Source organism: Charadrius vociferus, unplaced genomic scaffold (assembly GCF_000708025.1).
Source record: "Charadrius vociferus isolate BGI_N301 unplaced genomic scaffold, ASM70802v2 scaffold178, whole genome shotgun sequence".
In the NCBI taxonomy this organism is placed as follows: Eukaryota; Metazoa; Chordata; class Aves; order Charadriiformes; family Charadriidae; genus Charadrius; species Charadrius vociferus.
The window spans coordinates 393,049-420,190 of NW_009649717.1; the positions used below are offsets into that span (position 1 = coordinate 393,049).

The following is a 27,142-nucleotide window of genomic DNA, read 5'->3' on the forward strand; positions in this document are numbered from 1 at the left end:
GTCCTGGTGGATGGCTTCACTGATCCTTCAAACAACAAGAACAGATTTTGCCTGGGGCTGCTCTCCAATGTTAACCGCAACTCCACCATTGAGAACACTAGGCGGCATATTGGCAAAGGTGAGGTTTGGATCTTTGCATCCGTTTTTGGGGGGTTTGGTAGCAGGGAGGGAAGGGGCATTTCCCCTAGACATGACAAGCTGGACCACTTGCCTCAAGAAGTCTTAGAAGCAAAGTATTGTTCTTACCTGGCGTGTAATTACAGGAAGCTTTTACCCTTAATCAATTTTTAATTGTCCGAAGGCTATCATAACCCTAATTAGAATGAGAGCTTAAGGCAGTTTGTCTAATGAAATGTCTTGATTTATCTTGATTATTGGTGTATATGGAAATCAAAGTTATAGTTCTTGGCAGTTTTTAGCTAGCCTTATTTCCAACATAAATTAGCTATCCTAACATGTATTTAGAGAGACAACCTGCTAAAACAGTTTTTCCAAACTAATTTTTCACGGGCTGGTGATTCTGTCAGTGGGAGCTCTGCACTTCTTTTCTATGGCTATGACAGTGTCCTGCAACAGAGAAAAGCTTCTGGGTTTTGTCTGGCTTCATGCAGTTATCTTCGGAGAACTTGCCTATACTGCTAATGACAAGCAAAACTGTCACTGCCCCCTGCAATGGGACGTTCCTGCCAGACAAATTTTTTAGGTGTTTATATTATTAGTAAACTTTAAATTTTCTGAGACAGTTAATGATTCAGCATGCCCAAGCAACGGCGTGTGTGTTGTAAGTGCCAATTAATGAAGTTTCTTCCTCCTCCTTAGAGGAGGAAAGAAACGAAGCGGGAGAGAACTGTCAAGTCTTCAAGTTTAAGCCCTCAGTCTGGAGAGCTTTTCTCTACATGAAGAATTATGTGGCACTCAGCAGTGCACTACACCTGTGCTGTGCCGCTCATGTCCTACTTTTCCTCCCCATCCATCTTACCAAGTATCAGGATATTTATTTAACACCTCATTCATTTTCCTGTTAAAAGTAACCCAGCTGCAAGCAGAGTTCTGCTGAAGCACTTAACTGCATATGTACTGAAGCAGAGTGTGGAAGAGACAAGAATATTGTTGAATAAGTAAATGTGTACAACCGATGATGATGTAGAACTGTCAGTCTTTAAGGAGGGCTAAATCACAAACTTGAAGGCATATCCATAAATGTTTTTGCGTATCAGGTGGGAGTATATGTGTGCCCACACAGGTACATGCATATCAGCAAAATCTTACGTGACAGAGCACAGTCAAGGCTTTCTGACTGGACTTCAGTTTGGCCTTTAAATTCTGTGTGTTCGCTTCTCTGACTTTTGACGCTGTGGGAGGTGAAAGGTTTCAGCAGCAAAGAATCAATTTTTAAACACAAAAGGCAAATTTTGTTGCTTTCTCAAAGCCTTTGGAATTGAGTGCTACTGACAGGAAATCTCCACAAAGGTTCCCTGTATATTGTCCCTGTATGGGGCTTGCTGCTATCTGTGGCAGGTGAGGGAGAAAGCAGTAGAAGGAGAAAAGACTGTAAAATTGGTGTGTACCCTGATTTGACAGATACATATGAGGAATATAGAATCATAGAATCATTTAGTTTGGAAAAGACCCTTAGAATCATTGAGTCCACCCATAAAGCTAACACTGCCAAGTCCACCACTAAACCATATCCCTAAGTGCCACATCTGCACATCCTTTACATACCCCCAGGGATGGTGCCTCAACCACTTCCCTGGGCAGCCTGTTCCAATGCTTGATAACCCTTTCAATGAAAAAATTTCTCCAGATAGCTAATCTAAACCTTCCCCGGTGCAACTTGAGGCTGTATAAGGGCCATTTTCTTTTTCCAGCTATCTGGAATTAAAGCAAGCTGAAAAAACTCATGCTACCCAAAATAGCATTCAGGACTTTTCCAGAGAGTCCAGCTTGGGGCTGTTTTAATATCTACAAATTATGCAGTAGCTTTCTGCTTTCTCCTCTTGCATTCCCAATTGTTGTTTTACATAAATATGATGAAAGAAGAGTTCAAGTGGTCAAACCGTCCAATGTACTGCATCAAAACCACTGCAGTGCTTGCTAGTTTATTGTTGTTAAAGATACAACATGTTAAAATGCAGGAATTACTGATTTCCGTTATATACACATGCATACACACCTTCCTTTCAAATCGCCTATTGATGAAACAGAAAAATAAAAAACAAATTTGAAGACAGAGAGCTGATGGTCTGATATGCAAATAATGCTTATCTCTTTAAGCAGAAATGTATGTTTGTGGAGACAGAGCATGAAAAATAGATACCCAGTGTGAATTCATTTAACTACCTTGTATCAACCTTTTCCTCCTAGGTGTTCATCTCTATTATGTTGGTGGGGAAGTGTATGCTGAATGCCTTAGTGACAGCAGTATTTTTGTGCAAAGTCGGAACTGCAACTACCATCACGGGTTCCATCCCACCACAGTCTGCAAAATCCCCAGTGGCTGCAGTTTGAAAATTTTCAATAATCAAGAGTTTGCTCAGCTTTTGGCTCAGTCAGTGAACCATGGCTTTGAGACAGTGTATGAGCTTACAAAGATGTGCACTCTCCGTATGAGTTTTGTAAAGGTAGGTGAAAATTTTCTTGAGATTATTTTGTAAGCAAAATAAACTTCTTTTTTTTTAATGCAGTGATTTTGAATGGTCCAGTGCCTCCCTCCATCAACCTGTTGTCTTTGTGGACGAAATCCATCTAACACACATACTTTGAAAGCCTGAGGTGACTTGCACGAAGTGTTTCTTCACATGAGTGTATAGGCACTTGCGGAGCATTTCTATCGTGTCTATTAACTATTCTTATTAAATTGAATTGCCTCTTGTAAATTTTTAGTGTTGAATTTTTGTAATTAATGTGTGTATAGATAGTGTGTGTGTATAGAATTATTTGCATAATTGCTCTGGAATTATGGGACTTGTCTTCTTAGTTTTGTGTGATATGGCAAGATACAGTACAAGTAAGTTTTGAAAAGAATTGAGTCATTAATTATTCGGCCTAAAAGTAGAAAAGCCACCAATTAATTATGTAGCATCAGCTTTTGCTCTTTTTTTGCACGCTGTTGTGGTCCATGCCATCTCCTGCTCTGTAAGAGGCCCAGCTGAACTTCATGTTTCTGTTGCTGGGTGGTATTTTCGGAGAGCTGAGCTGGGACTGCAGCGTAAGTCATTGATAGCAGTTGTGGGAGTGTAGATAGCATAATCCTCTAAATCTGTCTTGACCAGCAGCTCCCAAATTAGGATCTGCAGTAATTACTTAGGATAATGTACATACCTTTCTATTCTAGGGGGCCATGCAAGGTCAAGATTTGTGATATGACTGTGAGTGTCAACACGTGTACTGATATAAAAGGGCTGATCAGATATATGAAAGTAGTCAAATGAAAATGCTGAAGTGCTCTTGATAGGAGGATAGAAACTTTCAGGTGTGTTAGGATATGGGTTCCTTAAATGGAACAGGTTTTTTATAGTTCTGCATCCTGTGGAGTTGTTGCCTGAACAGTTGCACAGGACCTCCTGCATATTGGATGTTGCACTGCACAGTGTTTGGAGCTGCTGCCACCTGTGTTGGGACCTGCGTAACCTCTTCATTAGGGGTTAATATAGAGCAGAGCAAACTACCTGTGGCTATCTTTAGTCTTGTCTCCAGACCTGGCCCCAAAAGGGTTCAATTACAAAATTATTTTGAATGCTGTTTAAATATCTGCTTATATTCTTGGTAATTACTGTAGCTGAATTGGGTATGAGCTGAAACAAAACGTATCTTGTCTTAACTTGAGAAATAACCTGCTGGGGAATGACCATGCCCTCTTTCTCCAAAGAGGAATGTTTCTGACATGTTGCTCGGTTTATCGTGTCCATCCTGCAAGTGGTGCTTTGGTTCTTGTCAGACAGATGCCTCACCCCTACTTCCATAATGTCAGTCTATTACCTCATTTTTTAATTTGTTGATCTGTTTGGCAGCATTTCCCCCCAGTTTGTTCTATTTCTGGTCTTGGCAGAGAAGACTTGATTATCCTCCTCTGCAGAGGCTTTATTGGGACATCATGCAACTGGCAGCGAGGTTTGGGGAAATTTTGCACTGTCACAGGTTATGTCTTTAAGAATTTAAAGACTTCTATTCCAAGAGATCTCAAAATGACACTTCCTCCAAATGTAATTGTGTGTTTGTTTGTTGAAATGTGATAATAGTTGGTGCAAGGGTGTTATGCTACCCTGCCGATAATGAGTGTTGAAAGCTAGAGTATTTCTGGTAAGAAAGAAGATGATTGAAGTATACTTCTTACATATTTGACATTATAAAATAAGGTGATTTTTTTTTTTCCTTTCCCTGCTTATGATTCTGTTTCCAGGGATGGGGAGCTGAATATCATCGCCAAGATGTAACGAGCACTCCGTGCTGGATAGAGATACATCTTCATGGTCCCCTTCAGTGGCTGGATAAAGTACTTACTCAGATGGGCTCTCCTCATAATCCTATTTCTTCAGTGTCTTAAAAGGTCCCAAGCTCCTGCATTTTGGAAACAATTGAGCCTTGCATGTACTTGAAGGATGTATGAGTCAGACACAAGTTTTATTTTTTACCCCCCCACCCCCGAACTGGCAACAGCTGGATAAGAGCCATGAAATACTTGACTTCTGTGACCAACTGTTGGATTCAGGAAAAAAAAAGAAAAAAATCCCTTTGACACACTGTTGGAATCAAGAATTTTAGTTTACATTGTAACGTACTATTGCAAAGTTGATTTGCAGGGTTTAGTGCAACAGGGGACAACTGAGCCAAAACCCACAATCTGTCAGACCGAGTTCCTGAAGGATCATCCTGTAGCTGGCACTCTGACATTCTCGTTCTTCCCTACGTTCAGCGCTTGCTGTTTTCCCCTGTGTCCTCTGGGACTAAGAGCTGATGTTGGTGAAGTCTGCTTTTTGCAGGGTGTCTGCAGTACATTTTAAAACCATCTGTCGAAGTTGATGGTTGCTGTTCTCTTTAAAAGAAAAAAAAAAAAGTCATAAGGTTTAATCTCAATAATTGTGTAATAATCTTTGAAATTGTGTCCTGACCATACTGCTGTAAGAATGTTAGGTATGTTTTTTGCTAAATGTATGTATGGTGTATTTGAAAGTTTAGAAATTAATTAGATTTAGACCATAAAGGAATTAGGAATATTTGAATGGGGGGAGGTGGGAATGGGAAAGGAAAATGACAACTGAATTGTAGAATATATTGTAAACATAGCTTGTTAGTTTAAGCTGAGGTCTGAGTTTTGCTGTGCATTTCATTTTTATAGTGGCTTCATCTTGTTAATTCTGACTATTTTTGCCTCTTCATTTTCCCCCAAAACAATTGCGCAGCTGGTTAATTATTTTACCTGTGAAGAGGACAAAACGATTAATTCCTGCAGTTTGAAGGCTGCAACTCTGTGTATTTCAAGACAAAATTGTACAGAGTGCTCTTTAACTACGGAGCAGTTTTATACAGTTTATGTAACAGAAGTAGGCTTTTAATTTTGTAAGAGAATCTTGTTTTGCCAAACCTAGGAACTGTTAATTGTTTGGAGGACTTCAAAAATCCCTGTGTGGGTCTATTTCAAACTTTTAAAAAATATATATTTTTAATTTTTACTTTTTTTTACTGCTTGGTTTATTTTCTCCTCTTTGATCTTTTATATTCACGTAAGCTGTAGTACTTTAAGTACCTTTATTCCAAAACTAGTGGGTCCTCTTTACTGGAAGTTTTGAATAAAACCTATTGTTACTGCTTACATTTGATTAAAACCTTGTCTTGTCCACTTCTTAGTAGACTCTTAACAAACCAGATAAAGATATGGTCTTGGAGGAGGAACAAGTAGAAATGAAGATACGCTGAGCTTAGACATTTATGATTAGTACAGGTTAGTAACGCTACTAAACTTGGTATGTGAGATAAATGAGTACTCTAGAGAGAAAGATTCCTTAACCAGGCAAGATTAGAATGGATGCAGTAACACTGATGTGTCGGAGCCACTTAGTTAAATTTCTGTGAGATTTCAACATACAGCATCTGTACAAGAAGAGGTTTTGCTTAAGTTGCACCGTCAGCGGGCTCTCACTGCTCCTTGCCGTGGTTGGGGTGCAGAGCCTCCATGCTCCTTTCCCCACACCCCTGCCTTTGCTCTGGGGAGAGGTGAGGGAAGGACTGTCCCTTTGCAGCTGTGAAGTGTCTGTCAGGTGCTGGGATGATGGAGTTTGAGAGACTGGGGGTTGACTGAGGATCCAGTGCCTGTGCCTGGCTATAATGGACCATGTGGTGCTAGCAGGAGCATGAGAGAAAGCTGAGCAACAGAGACGAATGTGTATTTAGCCAGATGTATGTATGTGTATGACACTGTAATGAGTAATAGCCCTTTTTTTGAGAGTGAGTCAATCCCATTTTTTTTTTGTCCAGCTTAATTCTATTGCTTGGTTCAGTATATGATTTTAAAACTAACCCTTCTCCCCCTGCTAAGGGGGGGGGGGGAAATCCATAATGTTCAAGTTCCCTATTTAGGAGAACTTGGTTAGTGGCTTTTTTTATATTTGTAAGTTCCAAGAACAGATTATTTTTTTTAAATCAATTTAACATGTATTTTTCATAAAGAAGCAGTCACAGCACAAATGGAAGTCTCAAAAACAAGTAAAATTTAAAGATGACCAAGAAGAAGAATGCTGTTTGCTGTTCAGTCACTGTTTTTCCCATCTTCAGCCCCTGCTACATTAACTCCCAGCTGTTTCCAAGCAGTTTCCTTCTGTCTGTTGGAATACAACACTGAGGTACCGGCTTTTTTATTTAACAGTGCTGTAACCATCCATCATGTAATTCTTAAGAGTGTTTCTATTTGGATGTTTTCACATTTGGATGGTCCTGTGCAAGTTCTGGTAAATTTTGAAATAGCTTTGGAGTAAGAAAAGACAGTTTTGTGTTGTGACCGCTTTTGAACGTTAGCGTCTCATATGTTTTGGGCTGCAATGCCTCTGTTTTTTCCTAAACAGGGGTTAAAAATCAGAAAATACTAGCTCTGCAGTGTCTCAGAAACTTTCAGTGGTAATACTTCTGCGGGGTCACACTTTTTGTAAGTTGCTGGTGGTGTGATTTTTTTCTATGCTGTTGATACTGTTGAAGTACATAATATTTTCTTTATCTGTTATCCAGCTTTTTGCTTGCAGTGAGGAGACATTAGGTGTAAGGAAAAAGTGTACCTTCATGTGATTGCACAGAGTATCCCAGCTGCGCTTCATTAAATAAGTGGAGTGGATTGGAGTAGCAGCTGAGACTAATAACCAGAAAAATAGGAGGTAGGACAGAAGTTATCTTGGACAAGGCAACTGCTAGTGTGCGGCTCCTGTGAAGAATTTTGGAGAAGTTTTCTTACTGATTTGCCCCACTTTGAGTAGTGGAGTCGGAGAGCTGGAAAAGGCAAAGGACAAGACAGAAGGAAAAGAGTTTCTTGCTGTACTCTCACAAAACAGGGAATGATGAGAGCTAGAAACTCGGAGAGAGCCTACAGCGTCAACTCTGCAACCAGGTGAGTCCCTGCTGCCTTTTTGTTTTTATTTCCCCATGGTTTCCTGGGTCTAGCCTTAATGAACAATAGAGTTAAATACAGAAGGCTCTACTTCAAGGTGAAAAGCCAAGAAGGTTCCTGTTAGGAGAGACTGAAAAGGTGTAGGTAACTGTTTTAGAAAAAGAACTGAGGAAGAGCAGTGAACAGTAGATGAGGAGACAAATACTTCCATGGAGCTGAATGTGTTTTGAAATCTGTGCTTTGGCTTTTAAGTGCTGGAAAGAAAATAATTCTCCCCAGGTGGAGATGACTTTTTTCACCATTTGAAAGTCTCTGGTGAACCTTTAAAAGACTTGATGAAAGCTAAGTAGTGGTTACTTGTGTGGTTTTAGGAAGGGATGGAGAGAAATAATTCATGTTTTAACATATCCTGTATCGGAGAATCATGGACCTGATCTTCTAACACTTACTAACCTGGTATTGCTATCTAGTTTGATAAAGCCATTCCCTTACTAAATCACTTCTCCTTGCTACTGTAGCTATGTTTTCACAACTGCAGTTGTCTTTTCTAGCCTCAAAGAATGCAGTTCTGTGACTGTCGTCATTTGAAGACAATAAATCAATGCAGAGATGTCTGAAATTTATATGGCCCTTTCTTGGTGTGCCTCTCCCCTTGATTTTTCCTTTGTTTTGCCACACTTTAAACCTTTGATTGACATCTTGGAAGTTAGCAGTGTTTTGATGGTCTCTTTATTAATTGCTGGTGGTTCATTCTGTTCAGCACACTGTAGCCTCTTATTCTGCTCTTGAGATTCATGATTCATAACCGTGAACTGGCAGTCACCTTTTTCTGGATGCATGCCTAAATATACAACATAACTCTACCATCACCAGTCATGGTAGAGCCATATATTTTTTTACATGCATCATCTCACAGTTCATTTTCTTCAACTGCATTTGCAATTCTGTGTGGGAGAGAAGTGAAAATGGCTTTTATTTTACTCTGTCCCCTTCTGTCCTTGACTTAAACAGCTCAGTGAGGAGAGACACACTTGTCATGTTATCCTTTCAGGGGATGCTCTCTGTTCCCTAAGCCTCCCTCCCTGACTCCTATATTCGTGATGACTTTCCTTATTTTTGTCAACTCTTTGCTAATAGCTTTTTGTCTGATTCTTTTCTCATACCTGTTGGACACTGTATGTTTCAGTCAGACAAAAAACCATCTACAGTATGCTTGCCAAAGGCAAGTAAAGAATTATGGGTTGGTGTATGCAATGAAAGCCAACCATAAAGATATGCATGCTTCACAGGCACTTTTTCAACCCCTGCTGTCTCAAAGGCTTTTTGGAAGGTGAAGTGAGACAGGTTCATGCTATTGGATTTGACTTTTGCTTGGGATTACTGTTTTAGAAGTTTTTATAGTTATTAAGATTCCCTTCCCTCTTCTCTACAGTAGTACGTCACTTGGCTTGCATCTGACTGAAATGACCGAAATCGTCAGCCAGGGTGCTCAGGCTTTGTATTTACTGGTTGTGTTTCCTGACTACTGCCTTCAGCTTCGCAAACAAGCCTTGCATTTGTTCTCATCATCTCACTCTCCCAACAGGCTCCAGAGTAAATAACTTGTGTGGTTTGTAGAACGAAGCTCCTGTACTCTCTGCTCACCTTGGTGACTTGCTCAGAGGGGAAACCTCTGCAGGACAAATGAAGCTGTGTGGCTGGAACCTGGCTCTCATTTGCAGGGGCTGGCTGAAGTGGCCCTTGTTCCCAAGGGCTGCCATCTGCCTGAGGTGCTGTGCCTGTTCCTGTGCCACCACAGGTCACACGTCTGTATAGTGTGGCAAACTGCCACCGGCTTGTCTGTGTGCATTCACGTGCTGTGAATTGCTGAGGCGGAGGGCTCCGATTCCCCACTTTTGTTCAGTTTAGTTGAGGTGGCTGACAAGGTGGCTCCTATTTCATTCATCCCAGCTGTGGGAGATGATGATCTCTTCAGCTGTAACAGCTTTGTCTGACAGGGTATATGGTGAATTGATTTTCATGAAGCAGTTGCAATGGAGAGACAGCCTCCTGATCAGGCCTGTTGCAAACACAAAAGTAACTCAAATAAGACTTATAATGTAGGCATCCCCTGGGCTTGACGTGGGCACAAAGATGAGCAGGTCTACTACAGCAAATGGACAAGATGGATATAGTTTTTACTTGGGTCTGATAAATGCTTTACAGTTAATGGCATGTGGATCCTCAGAGTATGTTAATTTGTCATTAAAAGTAAAGTCAAACAAACCCCCAAATTTTACAGACAGTCCAAAAGTCTAGGATTTGATTCAGTCATCTTTCAGTAATGTAACAATTTTGATTCTAATGGGTGCAGATTCCTGGTTTTCTCTTAGGAATTGGTTTGTGATTTCCCCTTTTCATCCTGCTGCTAAGGTATGAGCTGAAGAATCTGTATCGTCTCTTTATGATCCTGTCAGCTCACCTGGGGCTTCAAATCTGTAAAGCTCGGGAGGCTGCTATAGGTAAATTTTGATCAAGTGAACACCTTCACATGGTTCAGATTATAGACAGGCCTTAAGATCTCTCACAGCAGTGATTAAAAACCTGCCACTTACAACTCTAGTAAATGTAAAATGAACTATAATAGTATTACAGAGGGGAACTCTGCACATGCCAGACAGGCTTTCCTTGCTCAAAGAGTTTGGTTTAAGTGGACAGGTGACTTGCTTAGACCGGATAGGAACAGCACAATTTGCCTTTGTAAAGAGTATTCTGATTTTCCTATTGCAGCTTCTTTCTTTCCCCAGTATCCCTGTAAAAACATTCTTTTATATGAAGAAAAATGGTGTGCCTAACTTTCCCTTCCCTTGCCCTTCCTTATATGATGACTTTGAAGTTCTTGTTTTCCTGTTTCTTTAAATTACTGAGTCGAACTTAGTACAAGCAGGAGAATAAGACGTGATGTGTGTAGTGCTGCAGGAGGGCTTAATATTTTCCCAGAGCACTTGGTTCCTGGCAGGAGAGCAGGGTCTGTCCCATCTCTGAGCCCTTCATTTCTGCCTTCTGCTGATGCTTTGGGGATTGGTAATCCTGAGTGTTTCAAGATATATATGTGGAGACTGGGAGATGGCTGCTGTCCCATCAGATATTTCTTCAAGCTTGTGCGCCAGTCTTCTCAAGTCAAAATCGCCATAGGCCGTAACGCTGCCAACAGCACCATTTTAAAGCTGGATCCAAGCATGGCTTCGTTTTGAACATGACTTGGGCAGTGGTTTGACTACAAACAAACTTTACAAACCTCTCAAACACAGCTTGATCCCTGTGTCTGTTGGATTTGGTCCATGCTGTTTCCTAAAGCAGTACAGAAAGAAGCTACCTTGATCTGCATGCTCTGAAAACTTACGGTTCCAGGAGTTGGATTTTTATCTTGTGCCAGGAGAGTAGCTTTGTAAATACTCTTTTGTGGGGTAGCTTTTCGTTTGGGTGTGGGGTTTCCTTGTAGCTCTACTGGTAACAATTGATTTGGTGCTAATTTGGAATACATTCTGGGCATTGTGGCCACTCTGTTTCCTGACCCACTGTATTGCTCTTGGTCTTTCGGGAACCGTGTCATTGCTCTAAGTGTTTCCATGATTTCCACAAGTCACAGGAGCAAATTTGAACAGACCTAGCAATAGGGCTTAGTTTGAATTTGAGCTTAGGTTGAAAGAAAGCGGCTATTTGCATTCTGATAATCAAAATATTAAAACCTTAAACTTTCTAGAAATTGATTATCTTCAGAATAGTTTGTAGGAAAATGCTGGGATATCTTAATATTGGCATGGGCTCATGTGGCAATTTAAGCAGTTATCTTGAGGCAGGAGCTTCAGGTTTGAGGACTGTAATTTCAGCAGAGTATTCTTTCAGTAAGGGGCCACCAGTTCTGACTCATGGGATCTACAAGCTCCATATTAATCTGTATTGTGAGTAATCAACAGAAGCAAAGCAAAAAAGGTGCACGCACAGTGGCAACGGAGGGTTCATTGAACTTGGTGAATTTTTATTTTTTTTATTTTTTTTTAGGCTGGGCTGTAAGGGTTAGGGCTACACAACAGCAATTGATTTCCTGATCTTCTTTCAGAGGTAGATTTAATGTAGTGGCCTCTATTTCTCCCCCAATGACGTTCCCCCCTTCAGTTGGACATGGGTGCAGTGTTGCTTTCATGATAAGCAAAACTGGTTAGGGAGATGAAGAGAACTGAAAGCTGTTCTTAGTATAATTTCTCTCCCTTCTCTGCCCCAGTTACCCTAAGAAACAAACTCAAGCTGGCACTGCGTCGGTGACTGCCTGGTCAGGGATGAGTGAGAGGAGCAGCTGTGGTGACATTGATGAAGCTGGGGAGCTGAGCTGGTGAAGAGCAGGTACCAAGGGAGTGTGTTCACAGGCAGGTTTTCTTACTGTCACTTGAGAAAGTACAGGGAACTCTCCTTTGTGTGCCAGCAGCTGTGGGTGGGTGACTGGGGTACGGCTGTGCTGTTACATGGAACAATCTCAAACATGTTGGTCAGACCTGGAACTTCACAGCTGAACATGCATGGAGGCTGTTTTGCATGTGAACATCATGTTGGACTAGAGGCGGGGTGGAAAGGATCACCTGATCTTGGTGTGAGTGATCTTGTTGTGTGTGGTGTTCATTTTCAGTGTTGTTTCAGAGTTGTCTGGGTGCTCTTGCACTGTTTTTCCTTTAGTAGTAAGGCGGATGAAAGCATATGAAGAGTATGTGGCCTTCCCTTTGTTTTCCCCATGCTCTGGTCATCCCTAGTGTTTTGTAAAAACATTAGTGCATCTCCTTGCCTTGGAAATCACTGTGGCCTCACACAGGTGGTGTATACAAAAAGCCCAGTCAAAATTCATTATTTCTACAACTGTATATGGCATGCCTGAAAAATGTGACATGCCTGTCACATAAACAGGAAACGGCCCTCGTAGGGGACGGAGTGTAGCTGAAAGCCTAATCCAAATAACACTGTTAGTCATCTCCATATGGTAACCTTTCAGTGCCACGCAAGTTTGGAAAATGTGGTTATAACTGGCTTCCAAATGCTGGATGAATTCGTAGATACCAGATGTTGCCTTACACATTCAAGTCTTTTTCTAAAATCGATCCGAGACACAAATATTTTACATACAGCAGTTGTGGGTGAAAGCCTGCATGCGTGGAGGTTGTTATTTACACAGGAACAGGGCTGGACCTGCAGCACTAGAAGCAAGGTTTGGGTTTCTCTGATCATCTGAAGTTTCTGATGACAGTAAGTGGTAAAAAACAGAGAGGTAGCATACATTATTAAAGACGTTGGCAAAGAGGGAATGCAGTGTACTTTGAAGTGCTGGCTAGTATGGCAGTAAAAGCTGGCTTAATTTCCTCAAAAAGAGTACCACGTAATGTAACGATACACACTGATGGTATCCTCTTTAGGCATGTATAATAATCAGGCACTCTCAACTTCCATATTTTCACATGTATAGTTTATTGATTATATTCTTATATTCAAATGCAACACCAGAGCACTCTTTGTGAAGTTCCTACCTCTTGTCCCTTGTAGCCTGCTCCCTCTTTGCTCCGAGCTCTTACAGATCTTTTTGAGAGCATAGATAAAAAGGCTGGTTAGTGAATGAAAGTAGAGTACAAGTTAATGTGTTACCATGAGAAGGTGTTTAGTGTATACCTGGAAAAACAAAGCAGTTGTGTTAGTTTTGGTTTGGGTGTTGGTTTTGGTTGTTTGTTTGGTTTTTTTAAGTATCCTGTTTATTGTTTCTGGATTGTTGGGAGCATAGCTTCCAGATTGCAAGTCTGACACGGTTAACCTGGCATTGCTGGTTCACTACTAAGGTACAGATTCTGTTACTGGAATTAAATTTTAAATTCCCTTTCTTTAGAGAAGGCAAATTCTCTAAGACCCTATTTTCTATAAGACCCTCTGAGAATAGAAAATAGTGATTTACTTTGCTCAATATGGGTTTGTTGTGCATGGCGTTTGCACCCTTTGGTCACTTTCCAAGGGAGCACGGGTCTGAGGATAACAGCCAAACAAATGGATCTGTGATGTCTGGAGGAGCTGACTGTGCTTGTTGCTGGTCTCTGGCAGCCTCTGTTGTGAGCTGTGTATGCATTCTCTCTGACTGTCAAAACAGTAGAGTACCCGAAATTCCCGTACCTGACCAATGGAGCTCAGTCCCGTTTTTACCTTACACAGTAGTTACTAACTGGTGCAGCAGTTGCACAGGTCTTCATGTGGTCCTGGAGTTCCTTTGCTGGGTAGGCGCTTATACTCTTTAAATACGCTGTAGCACCTCTCAAAGTGATAACGGACTAAGTGTTAAGAAACTGAAGTTGCGAGGCTGTGGTGTCTGATAAAATGCACAGTGTGTAGGCTCAAACCCAGGCTGGGTTGGAAGTAATACTCACATGGTATGACAATTTGGAAATAGACAACATTAATGACAAGACCAAGCTTGGGGTGCAGCACATTATTTTTGTATCATCTAATGGTGCCTAAGTGATGATCTCTTGTGGGTTTTAGTCTTCTGTGTTTGTGTTTGTTTGGTTTTTTGTTTGTTGTTTTCCTGGAAAGCTGAGTGGAAAGAGGTGAGAAGTAATAGTCCTGCTATTTGGGGAGGGGGAGTACAGGGATCTGCTTTACTTCCTTCCCTGCCACCTCCCCCACATGATTTCTGCCTCTGTAGGTCTTACGGGAGGAAAGGGAAAAATCTGGAGGGACTTGTTCCATGTAGTTTTCTTCTGGCTAAAAGTTGACCCAGCAACAGGGGGAGATTTCACAGTGGAACAGATGCTGTGTTTTTCAGAGGAAGTATGAATTTTGGCCTCTAAAAAGATCAATCTAAAAGCCTGAGGGCTATGAGGGGAGGGAAAAAACTTTAAAAAGTTAAACCAATGCTTTGGGTGCATAAAGATTTGAGAGGAATTCTTTTAACAATTCTCCATCTGAAGCGTATTTGAGCCTCGTACGTGTTATGCATGTGCAGCAGTGCAGTAAACACCAGGCAGGTGATGGGCTGGCTGCATCATGCATGCGTTCAGGTGGTGTATGGCATGGATGGAGGGACTTCGTATAGGGATTGAGGGGAAACTCAAATGGAAGGTGTTTTGCAGTCTCCCTATTTGCCCTATCCCGGTTCTTAGTCACCTTTGTAGTTGGAAAGTTTCTTCTACTATTTGGTTTAAATTTGCCTTCCTACAAATGAGACAGATTACTTCTTAGTCTGCTTTTGATAGGGACGCAGCAAATCACTCGCTGTCATCTTCATAACGCCTTATGTCTTGAGGAAAGGTATGTCCCCACTGCTTCCCCTACTTTCCCAGTTCTCCTTGTATCAAAAACCTCATTTTTTAAATTCTTTGCTTTTTTTTTTCCACTTTTAAATGTACTTAGTGAATTTTTCTTCTGGGTTCCAGTTTGCTTACATCTCTTCTAGTAAGGTGCCTGAAAGTGAGCGCTGTAGTCTATTTGAGGCCTCACCAATACTTCAAAGCTATTGAGTGGAGAGATGAGTAAAGTGAAATGATGACTTCATTTCTTTCTTGTAACACTTCTCTTAATACATCTCAGAATTGCATTTTGCAACAGCATTTCCAGTCTGTGGTTTCCAAGCCTTTTTAATAGGATGAGTGCCTAGCCAAATGGTTTTGTTTTATAGTTATGTATGTATTTATTTCATGCAAAATGTTTGCCTTTAGTGAGCTTGCCTTTAGTGATTGTCACCCCACTAGAAATAGACTGGGGTTCCATCATATTTTCCTGGGAATCCAGGTATATTCTTCATCTCGTGATGCTTTCATAAGGCTCTTGTGAGAATGAGCAATGAGGGGACAAAAAAGTTGGCCTAATTCCAGGGCTCTTACACACACATAATTGAGCCAAAAATCTTAAATTTTGTATCCCCTGGAAGTTGATCATGGGGAATGTCCAGATTAGTCTTCAGAAAAGATTGATTAAGCGAAGTAGCAAAGGTAGTTCCCTTGGATTAAACTTTTTTTGTTCTTGCCTTGTCTTTTTTGACTCTGTTTCTTTGATACCTTTTTAAACTAAAACTCTTCGACTGTTGAACACCCTTCAACAGTTGCATGGTACTTCCCCCCCCCCCCTTCCTCTTTTTTTCCATGGAAATAATGCATGTTCTGTCACCTTTTTGATAGATCACAAGGAACAAAAAAAGTTTTATTTTGCAGGTCAGACTTTAAAATGTGGTCTTTGTTATTTAGAACGTATGAATTAATAAAGTATGTAGTTAGATAACTAGCATTAGGTCTGTACTTGCAGTCTTCCTCCAGAAAGGCCAACCATAAACTTCTCAGAAATAACCTTCACTAAAATACGTGCTGCCCTGTTGTCTGAGCTTCTGAGACACTGCAGTCTTCATTAAGTAATCTAGGAGAGTTTGTGTGCATGGTGGGAGAATCAAGTGAGGAAACTGCCTATCAGAGCTCACTATGCTCACTGTGTTACTGTCATTATTTATGAAGAGTTTTGTTCTAAAATCTAATGGTAAATAAATATGATTTAAAATTAACTGAAAAGGTCAGAAGAATGGATTTGTGACATATAAATGAGGTTTGATTTTTATTTATTTATTTTTCCACCTCCAGATACAGTTCTGCTCTGCTTACTAAAGAATATCAGAGTAGGGTTGTACTTGCTTAGTTGGAATTCTTTGAAGATTCTGGTCAGTGGCCTCTGTCTCTCTGCTTAACTGAAGAGATTGGGGACTCTGTATTTTATGGTTAAGGAGCTCTTTCTACCACCTGTATTGGCATTGAATACTATGTTAACAAAACCAAATCATATGTAACTGTTTAAATGCGCAGTTATCTTTGGTCTGCCCTGTTAATTTACATAGACCACTGGAATGTCCCTGTCCTGTAGAATAAGGGATTTGACTAGTGAACTTTTGCAGGTGTTTCTAGCTTCGCTGATGTGGCGATGATAAAACATATGCCACACAGATTTCTAGGAAAAAATATGGACAATTTCTGATGTTAAAAGTAAGTAGAAATTTGTGGAGGGTGAGAAGGGAGAAAAGCTTTGTGTTTGTGGTTGTTTTGTTTGGTGGGTTTTTCTGTTTTGGTTTGGTTTCTAATTAATTGTAGCAAAGACCAGAAAAATGAGAAATGAAGGCCAGCTTTTCTTCTTCTTGTGTTGACTCCTAAAGCCCTTGAGGTACTGAGATGGGTAACTGTAGCTGAAAAAATAGCTTGCTATTTAATTGGGACAAATGTGATATCCAACACTGAAACAAGAATAAACAGCTATGTGAATATAGGGACTAGATAGGAAAGAGCATCCTTAGTGGTTCTAATTGATCTATTTTGGCTTGTACTCACATTTTTGCAACAAACCTGCAGGTCTTAAAACATGCATACAAAGCTACTCTGGGAAGGAAGAATTTAAATCACTTTACTTCATGGGAAATGGGACAAGAAATAGCAGGCTTCAATTGCAGAGAATGAAATTTAGTTTAATACTGGGGACGGGGAGAAATTCCTATTGGTAAAGATAGTAAAACACTGTAACAAGTTATCTGGATAGGTTTTGGAGAATTGGTCATTAGAAATGGTTAATGACAGGTTAGAAAACTGCATATTGGGAACAGGACAGGTATCCTTGATGCTCTTAGGTGCTTTCATGCTCTGTGCCGTGGCTGAGTGTTTAGGGCTTCATCTGAACATTTAAGAACTGAATTCTGTCAGAGATGCTGAGGATCCCTTTGTCACTTGAGCATATTTTCATGCCTGAGACATACTGATTTAATATTAACCAAACAAGAATATTTTTCCTCTTTTCTCCTTGTTCCATACGCCTATGTACTTAAAGTGAAGATGAGTTACAGCTAAAAAATGTAGTGATTTGCAGAGCTATCCTAGTGACAAACCTCATTTTCTGCTGGAGAGCGTGTTCTGCTAATAGCATTTAACCTTCATTGGGAACGGCTGGAGTATGAATGCTTCATATGAGACCATCTGGAAAAGAGCTTCTCCTGAGGCTTATCAATATTCCTAACAGGAACCTACCCTGAGTTTTCGCGCTCAGAGCAGCAAGACTGGAGAAACGGTGACAGCTATAATGGCAGAGCGCTAATGACTTTGGAGAAATGTTACTTCTGTAATTGGAAATGATACAAACAGTGTCATTAAAACAGATTGTTGATGCCATTTTTATTCTTGTCATAGGCTTAGTTATAAGAATGGATTCACTCTAAGGAGATGACATCAGAATTTTTATGCTTTCCACAATTAGATGGAGGCTTTAACTCATGAAATGCTGTTTTTCCAGAACACTAGCTGAAGTGAGGATTCGAATGACTGCTTACTTTTCCTTCAGTTGAACAGTAGCTCAGAAGAGATGAAATGTCATTGCCATGTGATTCTGAAATGTGGTTTAAGAACTGAGCTCTGACTTGAGCTCCAATTTTCTTGTTTGTTTTGAGTTTGGTTTTTTTGGTTAAAGGTGTTGCTCTTTTAACAAAGAACTTTATAGCCCAGTGTGTGGTATAAAATATAAGAAGCTTTTTTAAAGACAAATTCAAGATCTCTCCCCTTCAAGAAACTTCTCATTCCCCATGTAACTGCTGTTCTCATCCTTTGAGTCTGCACTCATTCTGTCATTTTTAGAATGTAGGTACAAAAAGGCCAGCAGCAGAAAGAGATGGTGGTAAGGAAAAGACACTTCAAAAAAAGAGGCCTTCTTGAATACTTTCAATGCAACACTATCAGTTTTTGCTTATCTCATCATCTTAGGTCATTTTTAAGATCTAGCAGGCATGTAAAACCTTCTGTGAGACCTCTGCTGTTGGTGACTGACATCCTCATTGAAGTACTCAGCATCTGTTTATTGTGTTCTGGTATCAGTCTTGTTACATGAGAAGGAAATAGCACTAGGAATTGTGAAACATAATTACTGGTTAAAATTTCTGCTTTTTATTTTCTTTCTGGTTTAGGTGGGAAATACGATGACATTCCTACCTAAGCCCTATGTTACACAGCGATCCGGCAGAGGTGTGACTTTTATATTTTACATTCTGAGGCCTACTGAATGCACTCTGAATAAATGTTTCATGTGTTTAAGTTCCTCAGGTTGTTAAAAGTCTGCCATGGCCGAACAGGGTAGATTTACGATATCGATCATGAAGTAATACTGAATTCCTCTGTGTTCACAATATATCCGAGCTGTATGACAAAAATACGTAGCGCTAGCTTCCCCTTCTGGCCAACAGGAGTAAGTGATCCTCAAGGCAAGAGTCACGCAATTTCTCAATTTTATTTCTATGTGCTGAACACTAGTTTTCAGAGAACTGAAACTGAACTTGGGCCAGGGGGCAGAAGTGCTGGTGGAACATTTTTGCTTCTTGCAACATCATGTCGTGATGTATCGAGGTGGGGTTGCTGTTGGAACAGAATTCTTTTCTAAACATGGGCCTAATTTGGAAAGCAATTAGTTAAAAAAAAAACCAACCAATCTATGGACACAAAGATTCCCGATGTCCCTTCTAGACCCCTATTAGCTGGTGGTACAAACAAATATTTTTACTGCTTTTCATATTCTGTATGCTAATTTTCCCCATGCAGCTGGATCAGTTACAATAGTAACTTTTTTTTTGAGCTTGGGGTGGGTTGGGTTTTTTTGCTTGCCTTTTTGTCTTATTTAAAGATTCCTTTTTCTTTTTAATTCTATGGCATAATATTTTGTAGCATTAGCATAGGCTTTGTAAATGTAGGGTATAGTAGCATAAAGGTGTTTATTTTGTGATATAAAGCAAGAATATACAATATGATCCAACATGCTTTTCAACAAGCCCTTTCCAAGTTAGTTTGCCAGACTTTTACAATGTTGTATTACTTCATTTCTGGATGGATTGGTGATACAACATTGAATCTTAGCAGAATCTTTCCTCTTTGCCATTTTCACTCCCATCTGCTACAGCTGCCTGGAAGAATGGGACATTTAAATCACTAAACAAACTTGCGTTGTAAGGCCACCAAAGTCTGGCTTTTGTGGGCATGTTGCAGAGTAAGCATGCAAACACAACGTGCATGCACATACATACACACCAGGGAAACACAAACTTCCTGTGTGATAAATGACAGCCTCATGTTTAAGATGCTGCGGTGGACTGCAGGAAACAGGCTTCCCTATAAACACCATGGGTTTGTTCAAATTGGAAACACTTAAGTTTTCCTGTATCTCAGTCCTGAATCACGATTATCAGATTTATCATGGGCTTGGTCTTCCTCTTTATCTTGGCCATAAATGTCATCCTGGAACTGAAAAGGTGTCTTGATATGTTTTGCTGTGATGTTATGTTCCTATGGGCAACTCTACCCACTATTTCATTTCCACCCATTGTGGTTTTCACCTGCTCGTGAAGCTCTCAGCACAGGGACGTTGAGACAGAGACCTCTGAGCACCAATGCTGTTGGAGATGGAGGGAAAACACTTGAATGCGTGAAAAGCAAATTACGCATTCATCATTCATTCCTTGCCCCAGTGTATGCTTCAGCTTGTGAACTAAGGTATGCACTTATTGGTGTATAAGATTGTGCTAATTTCATATGAAACTCAAATATTTGGCACACTGGGATTGGGGGGAAGGAGGATTGTATTTATTCACTTGAAAGTGTCAGTCCTTTGCTCCTGTCTTTGTCAACTCCTATAGAACTTAGAAGTTGCAGCTGATTGAGCCTTTTCTTAAGCAAAAAGTAGCTGGGAACGAGAGTGCCTTGTTCAAGTCAAATTTCAGATTGTATTATACATCTTATGCTTACTAATATACTTGCTGTGGTTTCGTTGCTGTATTGAAAATAATCAGGAGGAGACAATTAATGATTTCCTTTTCAGCTGTGCCATAATGAACGACATGAGAAATATTTTGATATCATGAGTCATTGGTGACCATGGAGAAAAACATACTCTTTAAGCCAAGCTTTTAAATACTTTTTTAAATTGAAACAAACAAACAAAAATAATAGTATTTTATTGGCAAGTGACTTGCCCTTCCAGGTTTATACTTTTAACAATGAGTTGGTCTTGGAGAACATTATTTAACTTGCTTTTACAACCAGTAGTCTATATGAATAATGTTTGGGGGTTTTTGCTGGTATAGTAATTCTATTTTTATTTTCTAAGAAATGTGAACATTTACAGAACAGGCAATTTCTCTCCTGAAAAGATACTTTATCTGTCCCCTTTATATGCCATTTTATATCAGGCAGTTCATCATGAACAGTTAAAAAAATCTGTGCATAAGCAGTAAAGAACTTCCCTGTAATGGCTGACGTCTTTTCTCACTAATGTGCAATCATAGCTCAGTTCATACTGAGAAGAAAATGTTGAAGTCACTGCTACGGGGTTTTGTGAAGAAATTTCATCTCCCTTGTTTATAAAAATGTTACACAAATATAAACTATAGTTGTTTAATTTTTCTTCTTTCTTCAGATACTCTTTTGTAGGTCTTAGCCAAAGCTCAAAGAGTGAATTTTTTTCTGGCTTCTTCAGGCAGCTCTAACAGCTCTGACAACCTAATGCTTCCTCACCAGCATGAGTATGGTGAATCTGCTCAGCTGTTGGAGTTGTCTCCTCTTTGTAGGTTGCTGACCCTGGAAAGCTGTCGTGAGGCTCTTGTCTCCAGACCCAGCCAAGGAGCTGACTTGCTGCTCTGTCCTGCCCTTTGTAGTAAAACCTTCCAATGCCCGTATGCAGCGAACGCGTGTCTGTGTAGTTGTTAATGCGCTTTTGGCGAGATTTGCTGCTTTTGTGCTGTTTCTTTCCCTGAGTCAGGAATGCAAAACCTGAGGCCAGGGCTGATGTTGCATTTAAACGGGCAACCTTAATTTGTGAATATGCTTCCTATTGTTTTTATTTCAGGTGTCCAATTATCTTTTAAGATGAGGCAGCAGTAATAGTAATCGGCAGTTACCTTCCTTAGGATTGTACTGCAAGGAGGAGATTGGTTCAGTCTTCTCTGCTTGTGTCAGAACTGAAATTAATGGAGGGGTGTCATCTAAAATAAAGGATAAATGGTCATTCAGTCGCCACTATAGTTTGTTTGTCCTGTGTCAGGGTTTGTAGTTATTCTGTAACTTGGCTAAACCTGATTATGCAGGTAGGATTTAACCCTCACCACAAATGGGCACTAGTTTGTTGTTCCGGTCAGCTATTGTAGGCTGCAGTGGAGGGGACCCTTCTTCTGTGCATTGGGAGGCAATGGGTCTGGTCCACAGCCGCAAAAGGGGGAAGCGTTGCGATGCTGGCTCTTGGGGGCTGGGGAACAGGCAGGTAGTGTTTGCATGATGACCCTGATAGAGTTGAGATGCTGAACTTTGATCTGTGTTATATCTGCCAAAATTTCTAATGTAGTTTAAGGAATATCTTGGTTGGTTTTTTTTTTTTTTCTTCTTGGGCTGCTTATAATAGCAATAAAACCACTAGTCTAGTTGCAATCATACTGGCCAAGAACATGCATTTGCAAGTGAGCAGGGTGGACTAATACATGTGGAATGGAGACATGTTGGAGGAAGAGAGAGAGTGAAAACAGCCAGATGTTCCACTGCAAGTGCCATGTGAGTAGTCAGCAGAGGAATTTCCACTGAATTTGTATTCCTGAATGAGAAGTTCTTTTTGCAGTAAGGCATAGTGGAGAAAGAGATTTGGGGGCATGACAAAGCCTTCTTAATACATCCTTCCCATCCTCACGGGGGGAGAAAGAACTGATGAAATACAATTTCTCAGAGATGAGATTTTAATTTCTTCTTGTAAGTGGTACAAATTTCATAATTCTGTAACCATAACCAGTAGGTGACTGCAGGCATGCCAGACCTTTTAATGTACAGAGGGAGGGACCAACAGAGTTCCCAACAGAAGTACCTCTTTATATGTTCAGGGAAAAGCCAGTGAGTTTCAAGCTGATGCTGTTTATTTAATTTCATCAATTATTTGTCCTGTTCCAAATTCACTTAGATCATAGAGGTTGTTAGTTTTGTATTTGCCTTTGCAGCACACTGCTTATAGTTATGTCTATGAACGTATTAAATATTGTGATAATAATGTGCACTAAGAGTACTTTGGGACTTCTTAAAGAGGAGGTGAGCAGAGCAGGGAAATCGGAGTGCTGCCAGAGAAAGAAGAACGAACGAATCCAACTAAAACTGCGAGGGGAAGCCCGTTAGACGGAATGTAAATTTGCATGGTGGAATCTGGCAGACATGCTAAGGGTAATACTGTTTCTCCCGTGAGAAGTTACAGAAGGCTCTTTTTCTATTATTTTATAATGATTGGGATTCAGTTGCACATTTTGTCTGAAGATTTTTTTCCCTCCCCGCACCCATACTCCATGGCACAATGCTTTATAACACTTTACAGGATGTTTGATTTTAGTATTGGCTCAGAAGGAAGACTGCCATTTCATGCGTAACCAGCAGCACCATTTTCTGTAACATCTGGGGTAGATTTGCAGCAAGGAGATTAAAACAGATCATTTTCCTTAAATCTTGGACAAGTTTGTAGACTGTGGTGGAGTAACTATGGGATGCACATTTTTAGTCTTCTGATGCCTCAGAGGAAAAGCAGCAGAGAGAACACTAAAATTTTGAATTTAAATTTGAAATTAAAAAGGACCCACAAACAACCCCCTTCCCCAAATAAATAAATAAAAAGAAACAAAGAGGCTGATGTGGAAAGCTCCTGAAGTACCCTCCTGAATACCTCAACTAGGATGTTAAATGAATTAATAATGACCCAGTAAAGGAACACATGAGCCAAGAGAACTCCCTATGTTGAAGATCAGGAAGCACAAAAACAGTGTCTGACCAAAATTCACTGGGCTGTGTGTAATAAAGGCCAAAAAAATACAAGTTTGCTCACATACATTGAAAGACCATGGGGGAAACATGAGCACAGTGTAATATGACAGACTGTAGATTGAGGAGACTCTAGATATGGTCCAGCTTCTGAGGAAATATTTTGCCTATTTTGGATGAGGTTAGAGTAACATAAAATCAGCAATGGTAGAAGAGTGCACAGTGCATAATCTTGATTCCAGAATACTGAAAGAAGGGGTGTGTATAATTGACAGTGCAATAGGAAGTCTTCCTGTCATATCTGCCATTCAAGGACTATAGAGAAAAGCAAACTTGTTGAATAACGGAGTTGAGGAGAAAGGAGGGGGGGTGGGGGGAGAGAAGTTACTTGAATCATTTGGATTTCCACATGTCACCAGCGTGCAAGATCTTGAAACAGTTCTTGTAGTAAGACTACCCTAAAACACATACATGCTTGTTCAGGGTCATACCAGATTGGCAGTGCAACTGACGAACTGTATAAAATAGCAGAAGTTTTGGGTTTAGCAGCAGGAATACTTTGTCTAAATATAGTGCTGAGACTGTTCTTATTAAAAGGCTAGTGTTCTTTACTGAAAATAAGGTTGTAATCGGCAGTTACCTTCCTTAGGATTGTACTGCAAGGAGGAGATTGGTTCAGTCTTCTCTGCTTGTGTCAGAACTGAAATTAATGGAGGGGTGTCATCTAAAATAAAGGATAAATGGTCATTCAGTCGCCACTATAGTTTGTTTGTCCTGTGTCAGGGTTTGTAGTTATTCTGTAACTTGGCTAAACCTGATTATGCAGGTAGGATTTAACCCTCACCACAAATGGGCACTAGTTTGTTGTTCCGGTCAGCTATTGTAGGCTGCAGTGGAGGGGACCCTTCTTCTGTGCATTGGGAGGCAATGGGTCTGGTCCACAGCCGCAAAAGGGGGAAGCGTTGCGATGCTGGCTCTTGGGGGCTGGGGAACAGGCAGGTAGTGTTTGCATGATGACCCTGATAGAGTTGAGATGCTGAACTTTGATCTGTGTTATATCTGCCAAAATTTCTAATGTAGTTTAAGGAATATCTTGGTTGGTTTTTTTTTTTTTTCTTCTTGGGCTGCTTATAATAGCAATAAAACCACTAGTCTAGTTGCAATCATACTGGCCAAGAACATGCATTTGCAAGTGAGCAGGGTGGACTAATACATGTGGAATGGAGACATGTTGGAGGAAGAGAGAGAGTGAAAACAGCCAGATGTTCCACTGCAAGTGCCATGTGAGTAGTCAGCAGAGGAATTTCCACTGAATTTGTATTCCTGAATGAGAAGTTCTTTTTGCAGTAAGGCATAGTGGAGAAAGAGATTTGGGGGCATGACAAAGCCTTCTTAATACATCCTTCCCATCCTCACGGGGGGAGAAAGAACTGATGAAATACAATTTCTCAGAGATGAGATTTTAATTTCTTCTTGTAAGTGGTACAAATTTCATAATTCTGTAACCATAACCAGTAGGTGACTGCAGGCATGCCAGACCTTTTAATGTACAGAGGGAGGGACCAACAGAGTTCCCAACAGAAGTACCTCTTTATATGTTCAGGGAAAAGCCAGTGAGTTTCAAGCTGATGCTGTTTATTTAATTTCATCAATTATTTGTCCTGTTCCAAATTCACTTAGATCATAGAGGTTGTTAGTTTTGTATTTGCCTTTGCAGCACACTGCTTATAGTTATGTCTATGAACGTATTAAATATTGTGATAATAATGTGCACTAAGAGTACTTTGGGACTTCTTAAAGAGGAGGTGAGCAGAGCAGGGAAATCGGAGTGCTGCCAGAGAAAGAAGAACGAACGAATCCAACTAAAACTGCGAGGGGAAGCCCGTTAGACGGAATGTAAATTTGCATGGTGGAATCTGGCAGACATGCTAAGGGTAATACTGTTTCTCCCGTGAGAAGTTACAGAAGGCTCTTTTTCTATTATTTTATAATGATTGGGATTCAGTTGCACATTTTGTCTGAAGATTTTTTTCCCTCCCCGCACCCATACTCCATGGCACAATGCTTTATAACACTTTACAGGATGTTTGATTTTAGTATTGGCTCAGAAGGAAGACTGCCATTTCATGCGTAACCAGCAGCACCATTTTCTGTAACATCTGGGGTAGATTTGCAGCAAGGAGATTAAAACAGATCATTTTCCTTAAATCTTGGACAAGTTTGTAGACTGTGGTGGAGTAACTATGGGATGCACATTTTTAGTCTTCTGATGCCTCAGAGGAAAAGCAGCAGAGAGAACACTAAAATTTTGAATTTAAATTTGAAATTAAAAAGGACCCACAAACAACCCCCTTCCCCAAATAAATAAATAAAAAGAAACAAAGAGGCTGATGTGGAAAGCTCCTGAAGTACCCTCCTGAATACCTCAACTAGGATGTTAAATGAATTAATAATGACCCAGTAAAGGAACACATGAGCCAAGAGAACTCCCTATGTTGAAGATCAGGAAGCACAAAAACAGTGTCTGACCAAAATTCACTGGGCTGTGTGTAATAAAGGCCAAAAAAATACAAGTTTGCTCACATACATTGAAAGACCATGGGGGAAACATGAGCACAGTGTAATATGACAGACTGTAGATTGAGGAGACTCTAGATATGGTCCAGCTTCTGAGGAAATATTTTGCCTATTTTGGATGAGGTTAGAGTAACATAAAATCAGCAATGGTAGAAGAGTGCACAGTGCATAATCTTGATTCCAGAATACTGAAAGAAGGGGTGTGTATAATTGACAGTGCAATAGGAAGTCTTCCTGTCATATCTGCCATTCAAGGACTATAGAGAAAAGCAAACTTGTTGAATAACGGAGTTGAGGAGAAAGGAGGGGGGGTGGGGGGAGAGAAGTTACTTGAATCATTTGGATTTCCACATGTCACCAGCGTGCAAGATCTTGAAACAGTTCTTGTAGTAAGACTACCCTAAAACACATACATGCTTGTTCAGGGTCATACCAGATTGGCAGTGCAACTGACGAACTGTATAAAATAGCAGAAGTTTTGGGTTTAGCTGCTGAATGCCCAATTTAATCTCATTCCTTTTACGCCGGTCCACAAGATTATCATAGACAGAGAACTTGGAACAGTTCACTCTTCCAACATTGACAGAACATGTGATTTTTGTATACCCTTTCACCTAGTTCTTGCAACAACGTCAGCAATAAATGTGCGCAAGATGAAAGCACACAAAGTGGACTAAAACACGGGATTGATGATCTCTGATGAGTACACTAAAATGCAGGACTGATGATCTGTGATGAAACCATGGCAGAATGGCTTCTGTTGTTGTTGTTGCCGCCATTATTACAGTAAGAGCGGGGACGTGTGACCTCAGTTTAAGCACAGAAACAAGGAGAGCCTTAGAAAACTTGTTTAAGGCAGAGATGACAGCCATACGCGCTAACCCCGACGAGTAACAGCATAGACTGCGCAGGGGTGTTGTGAAATGGGAATTTTTGTCTCTTCCCGCAGCAGAATTCCACGTTTTCTCCACTCTGTCGAGCGGACGGCTCAGTTCTCTGTGTATAAGAATCTCTGGGTGCTTGGCTAAAGGCAAGGGGGGTGGCGGTGGCTGCCGATCGAGTCCGCAGCCACCGCCATCCCCCTTGCCCCTTCCCCTGCCGAGGTGGTCCCCTCGCCGCCGCCGGCTTCCCGCTCAGCGTGACGGCG

At 40.6% G+C, this 27,142-nt stretch overlaps 1 protein-coding gene across 1 annotated transcript in view; it reads left to right on the plus strand.

Moving 5' to 3' along the window:
- The window catches only part of SMAD1 (SMAD family member 1), a 25,686-nt gene extending 20,966 nt beyond the window's left edge, over positions 1 to 4,720 (plus strand). Inside the window, 3 exon segments of the mRNA XM_009890729.1 lie at positions 1 to 118; positions 2,368 to 2,624; positions 4,403 to 4,720. The exon segment at positions 1 to 118 is cut by the window's left edge and continues 6 nt beyond it. Coding sequence (XP_009889031.1) covers positions 1 to 118; positions 2,368 to 2,624; positions 4,403 to 4,546 — 519 coding nt within the window. The 3' untranslated portion in view covers positions 4,547 to 4,720.
- The last annotated feature ends 22,422 nt before the right edge of the window (positions 4,721 to 27,142 follow it).